The sequence below is a fragment of the Crocodylus porosus genome, unplaced genomic scaffold, assembly GCF_001723895.1.
Source record: "Crocodylus porosus isolate Cpor-Errol unplaced genomic scaffold, CroPor_comp1, whole genome shotgun sequence".
NCBI lineage: Eukaryota > Metazoa > Chordata > Crocodylia > Crocodylidae > Crocodylus > Crocodylus porosus.
The window spans coordinates 41,968,507-41,975,201 of record NW_017728949.1 but is presented as its reverse complement, the minus strand read 5'-3'; the positions used below and the strand labels follow the sequence as shown (position 1 = coordinate 41,975,201).

The window sequence follows — 6,695 nt, the reverse complement described above, 5'->3', positions numbered from 1 at the left end:
CAAGGCTCTGTCTTTGGACCCATATTGTTCAACATCTTCATTAATGATGTGGACATTGGAGTCAGGAGCGGACTGGCCAAGTTTTCCGATCCTATGACCCCAGCTGACTTCCTGCCCTTTGGGCGGGGGGCTAGACTCTGATCTTCCAAGGTCCCTTCCAGCCGAAATCTATGAAATCTTTACCTACACATGTAGAGGGGGCCATCAATTCTCAGTTCTGTTTGTGAACTGTAATTTCAGTCAGCCTTTCTGATCTCCTTGCTGGTGGTAATGGGACATTGTGATGAATGATGAAATGGGACATTGTGGCACAGGCAAAAGAGGTGTTTAATATCAGAGACTCTATAACAAGGGTGTCAAACTCATCCAGACCCACAGATTGGCCATAAATTCCAGTGCATGGTCTGGAGTGGCCAGAGTACCTTGTGCATCCTGGTCTTGCTCTGGCTGTTCCAGGAGTATGCTGTGCAGCTACAGACCTACTGCTGCAACTACAGCTGCCCCCATTGCTGGGCTCCTTCTGGAGCCTTGCAGCTGCTGTCAGGCTGTATTCCATGGTACCAGAGCTGCAGCTGCATGCAGCATAGCTCTGGAGTGGTATGTGGTCACATAAGGACCGTACTGCACATGGCAACTGCTCCACTGCTTCTGCATGCGAGCTGGAGCAGATGCACTGGACCCATCAAGTGCTCCTCACATGTTACCTGTGGGTCACTCTGAGACCTATAGGCAGCAGTGGGGACCAGATATTGATATTGACACTTCTGCTCTATGCAACTCTGCATCTTACTAAATCGTGTTGGTTTAAGAAATAATAAAGTAGTTATGTTGTTTAATATTTGAATCAAATGATTAATGTATGATTCTGAGTATACAAAAACTGGCTTACACTCTCCAAATATTTACACCCTTGCTAGTAAATCAGAGTATTGCTGATCCACTTTCAAAAGAGACATAGCGCAGCCTCTTTATAACAAACGCTACAGGACCAGGAGAAAAGTTTATTAAAGGAAAGGGTCTACTATAATAGACAATTTGCTGCATTGTAATAATGAAAAACTTAGTTCATGTTATTAGGATTGTTAAAAGTTGGGGTTGTTATAACCAGGGTTTATTATAATGAAATTATACTGTATATTCTGTAACTTAAACAGTATAAGCCAGGAAAAACTTTGGAACATTTGTATTTCTATCAGTGTTCGGCTCAATATACACTGATGAGGTTATTTTTCTTCTTTTTTCCCCCTAGATTATTTAGAAAAAAGTAGGAGTGATACTCTGGAGGCACATGTAGTACATGCATGCCAGTGCTGTGCCAATCTACCTTAAAGATGACCTGGAAAAGCTGTTCTGTTCTTTGGGTTCAGCTCTTGAATAAATGAAGCCAGTGCTATGCAGCTATGCAAAACTGTGTGTCACTGGTCCTGAAGGGAAATCTCTGGAGTAGACCAAGTGGTAGAGAAATTCTGTTATGTGATTAAAGTGAGGCTTTAAGCAGGTCTCCAAAAGTGAGACTTTGTCTAACTTAAAAATTAGTATTTCAATAGCACCTGCCAAGTTAGTATCTAAAAACTATGCATGAATTGTAGAATAGGGAGAAGTCTGGTCTGGATGAACCAGGCACTTCTGCATTATATCTGCTATGTATAGACTTTCCTGTCTCTTCAGACTGCTGGATTTTCTTCTGTTCTAATGGTTAATGAAATGTTAGACAAAGACAAAGAGAAAGGTCCTTACAGTGTGACCTAAAGACAGCAAACATCAGGCTCTTTTTGATCTCCTTAGGGAGGTTATTCCAGAGCCTTGGGTCTGCTGTTGAGAAGGGTTTACCTCTGACACAAGAGATTGTGCATGGAATGTGTCAGTCATGATCTGTCAAATAATTGCAGCTAGCATGGAGGAGTCCTAGAAGATTGTAAGCTGAAATTCCCTTAAGGGCTTTGTAAATTAATACCAGGAAATCCGGTAATGGTTAGAGAATTAAAGCAGGTTGTGGGCCTCCACTGTAGGATCTGTTACTTAGCATAGTGCTTGAGGCATAATGTGTCTGTCTTTACTGGGGCTCTTGCAAAATGCAGCACAGGCACCATACGACAAAGGTAGGATAATGCTGACAAAATTATTTTATCTTTTACCTACCCAGCAATAAGCTGGCTATGTTTGAGATCTGCTGCAGTCAGCAATGTTTTCCCTACTGGTAGTTGTAGCAAGCTTTTTGGAGTTTGTACACATGGAATTTAGGACCAATTCTACTTAGGCCTTGAAATGTAAAGCTGATATTAAGTTTGTTAAAACAAATAAGATTATCTACCACAGCAGTTGGCAACCTTTTTTGACTGCTGGCTAGAATGACCTAGTTCAGGACAAAGGTGGGTAGATATTAGGACTCAGCCACTGCCACTGCTTCTGCATGCAGCAGCACAGGGAAATCTGCTACCACGTCTTCTCTCCATAGTGACACAGGGATAGCTCCCAGCTCCCACTTCTCTCCACAGCAAAGTGACAGGAAGGGTAAGTCCCCTGCCATCAAATGCTGCCAAAGCCCCATGTCCCTAGGCCAGATCTGGCCCACTTAGGAGGCTAGCCCCTGTCCTATTGTGTACGTTTAATCTGTGTAACTTCCTCACAAGAAACATTCAAGTGAGCATAAAAATGGTTTCCAAGGATCTTTGGGTGAATCTGATATATCTTTTATTAGACCAACTTAAATAGTTGGGGAAAAAAAATTCTTATCATGCTTTCATAAGGCTGAGGAAGCCTCTGCAGTTGGTGTGTGCTCTTTCTGGATGGAATGAATAGTAAAGAAGCCAGAGGCTGGTATGCACACAACACAGGCAGTCAGTGAAGATGTAAATTGAGGAGTCAGTGGGTGAGAGACAGGCTGGGTGGTTGGGGAGAGAGAAGGGGGATGACTGTAGCAGGTAAATAGTGGCAAGGTACCTGGGGAGTCAGATGTCAGGCAGGTTGTAATGTGTCATAAATCCAATGTCTATATTTAGTCCATGATTTTTTGTATCCAGGAGGTTGATTACGTGAAGTTCATAGGCTCCTCTGTGAAAACATTTTGTAAATTCCCTTTGAGTATTAGAACTGAGAGATTGAAGAGAGAGTGGTTTTCTCATGAGAAATGTGCCCCCACTGGTAATTGGGTACCCTTGTCTTTGATAGATTTCTGGTGCGCATTCATTCTGGTACGTAGTTGTTGTTTGGTTTCTCCGTATTTTCCATCAGGGCATTTGGTGCACTGGATGAGATATATTACATCTCTGGAGGTGCAGTTGTAAGATGCTGGGATACTGATGGCTCTGTTGTGGGGTATAGTAATTGTGGGGGTGATGGAGATGTGTTGGCAGGTTTTGCATTTCTTGTCATGGCATGGTCTGGATACATTCGGTGTGTTCTAGGCCTTACGAAGTTTGCTTCCGGTGATGAGGTTAGCGAGGTTCGGTGCTTGTTTGAAGGCTAGGATGGGTGGTTCTGGGAAGATCTCGTTAAAAGAATAGGGGCTCCTTCTAGTATGGGTTGCAATTGTTGGAGGATTTTCCATATAGATTCGAGGGAGGGGTGATATGTCATAACCAACTGTGTACAATTCTTGGGTTAAAAAAGGTTTCTACATTTAAAGATACATGAACTAAGGTAAAAAGTACTATAGTTCATAGTTCTTTCCAGCAACAAAAAAGATACTGTCTTTTACCAGTCCAATATAAAAATTATTACTTCTCAGCATTGTTGCAAACGCCAATCACCAACTGAAGCCACCATTTGATTACTAGATCATTTAAGGTTCCCTTGAAATGTGGAGCGGAGGATTATGCGGCCCAGTTTGTCACAGGGTAGCTCTTATGTTCCATTTTCCACTAGGCTTGATTGTTTTTTGCTTAAATAGTTCCCTCAAAAATGAATATTTTGACAGGTCTTTCAAATATATTTAAAAAGCTGAGAGTGAATGCTTCAATTTGTTTGTTCTATAATGGAGCCTGACTGCAGAGTTCATCGATACTGTTCCTCATAACAAGTCCTTTAAGCACTTTCTCTATCTACTGACCTGGTTTAATTTGATTTTGGTTCCTCAGACAATGCTGTGTAGGAACAGAACTGGTAGACTGGATGATGCAACAGAGTCCATGTGTTCATTCACGTACCCAAGCAGTTGGCATGTGGCAGGTACTTCTGGAAGAAGGAGTTCTTAACCATGGTAAGATAAATCTAATCAGATGCTGACTAAACCCAGGGAAATGCATCATATCAAAGTCTCTACAGATCCCCTCCATGAAAAAAGAGGATTATGGTCACAGGAAGAATACAGGAGAAAATCCTCTTCAGCCATCAGCATAGTATTGATTGCCACATTCTAATACTATTATACTTTTATAACTCAAAGAATGTTGAAAAATAAATGAAATTGCAGTATAATGGTGACATTTCTAACTATACCTATTAGTCTGTCTTCATGGTTCATTGATACTATCTATGATTATACTGCTACCACTATATAGCAATTGGGAAAAAAAACCAAGAGATGTGTTGCCACAATGTCTTCATTACGCTTACAGATTTTGAATAGAAGTTGGCTTGGGCTGCAGCATTTGGAATGGTGTCGGGGGGAATGTTATAAAGATTAGTCGTAGAATTCAGGTATGGATCTCAGATATCGCAGTGTCCATTTGTATTCAGGTCTGAGATTTTTATTTGGGTTCCTATTTGATTTTGACATTGCTTTTATGTTTACACTCAGTGAACCTTCTGGGAAAATAGATGTTATAGCCTCCAAATGGGTCTTCTTTAATGTCACATACTGTTTAAAACAGTTTCTGTGTAAAAGTTTGGTTTCCTTGCATCACACCCTGCCCTGCTCTGAGAGGAAGGAACAGTTTTATTTCTAATAAGATCTCTGCAGAGCACCTAGGGTGGAGGCTGCTGTACAGATGCATTGGATCAGCACACATGTAACCACCATGGGTAGGCCCCACATTAAGCCAGTATTGTTGCCATTTCAGGCAGCCCCACCTCCTTGCTTGGAGAGAATCTCATGGTTGTTTTGTCTTGCCATAACTTGGTCTTGGCAAGTTTTCTGCTCCTGGAGGTCTTCTACTACGGCCCTACTGTTAGACACAGTTGCCTCAGGAGTTTTTTTTATAGCTTCAAGAGTCTCTCAGGAGGAGTTTAGATACTTCTCAAGGTAAAGGGATCAGGTGAGAGAGTCTTGCTGGGAACAAACATGTTTATATGTAGTTGTTTGCTAGCACAGTTACTAACCCAGTATTGACAGCCCCATTTTAAAAAGTAAAAAACATTGTGTGTGGGAAAACTACTAAGTATAGAAATCTTTTAAAGAGCATTTGTACTGTAAAATTAGAAGGAAAAACTCCATTATGTAGCTTTGTGCAGACAAATAGCATGCATGAGAAATTACAAGGATGTTTCACACTCTTGATATTTCTCTACCATTTTACCTCACTTGTTAAACAATTATGTATGAGCCACATATTGTATATGTGTGTGTGTGTGTGTATACACATACACCCTTCCATTTCTAAGAAGCTAAAGTTTCTTTGAGCTGAATTTAATATTGATATCTTATATCAATAATGTTGTTTTCAGTGGATCAAGAACACCATTTCCAAGACAAATACTTGTTTTATCGATTTTTGGATGATGAACAGGAAGATGCCCCAATGCCAACGGAGGAAGAGAAGAAGGAGTGTGATGAAGAGCTGCAGGATACTCTGCTTTTGCTGTCCCAGATTGGCCCAGATGCCCATATGAGGATGATTCTCAGAAAACCGTATGCAAATTAATATTATGCATGGGACTGGCTACTGCTAACTTTTGCAGGGGGGAGGGAGAGGTCAAAATTGTGGCCTAAATATATTTCAAATATATTTGTGCTTCATGTTTCTGGCTTCTGAAAAAAAAGTTTACATTCTGCAAGCTTTTTGCTCTATCTAATAAGGGCAACCCTGGTGCTCAGCCTCCAGCCCATGGGCCAGATCAGGCTCACAGAGCTATGTCATCTGGTCCATGGAATTTCCTAGGGATCTAGAAATTTTGTGGCAGGGGAGTAGCAGGATTATTAATTACTCCCAGAGCTGTGACAATTAATGCTGCCACTCTTACCCTGCTACCAAATGTCTAGACTTGGTGGGAGGAGCCCCTTGGTCTAGATCATATAGTTCCACATGCCAGATCACACTGGCACGTGGTCACACCGCAGCCAAATCTGGTGTATGGGGTTGCACCGCAGATAGACCCGCTATGCAAGGTTGTGCTGACGCACTGGATCCAACCCACAGACTGACCCCACACAGTATCCGGCCTGCAGACCAAGCCCATGCCACTCATCCAGAGAGGTTGAGCATCACTGCTCTAAGGGATCTGTCACATGTTGATAGACTTCTTTCTGGCTGATCGTTCCTTTTCAATGTCAGATGAGTTATGCCACAGCCCCAGCAGTGTTGGCAGAGTGCTCAGCAGGTGGGGAGCTGCTCTGGGACCAGGATCCTGCAGCAGTGACAGTGTGGTCTGGATCTGGGGCAGAGCTGTGATCCACTGACAGCACGCTCTGGGTAAGGGTGTGCAGGCAGCAGATCACAGCTCTGCCCCAGCTCTGGACCATGCTATCACCACTGCAAGATCTCAGGCCAAGCCCCACAGCAGCTCCCCACCAAGGGTTGCCAACTCTGACTGAAGCT

The 6,695-nt window shown here is 42.5% G+C and overlaps 1 protein-coding gene across 4 annotated transcripts in view; it reads left to right on the top strand.

The window, feature by feature from the left end:
- RAPGEF4 (Rap guanine nucleotide exchange factor 4) overlaps nt 1-6,695 on the top strand; it is a 285,020-nt gene that overhangs the window by 195,048 nt on the left and 83,277 nt on the right. For all 4 annotated transcript variants that reach the window (XM_019554378.1, XM_019554377.1, XM_019554380.1 and 1 more), the window contains 2 exons: nt 4,077-4,198; nt 5,605-5,788. In XM_019554378.1, the coding sequence (XP_019409923.1) occupies nt 4,077-4,198; nt 5,605-5,788 (306 nt within the window). The remainder of the gene's footprint in view (nt 1-4,076; nt 4,199-5,604; nt 5,789-6,695) is intronic.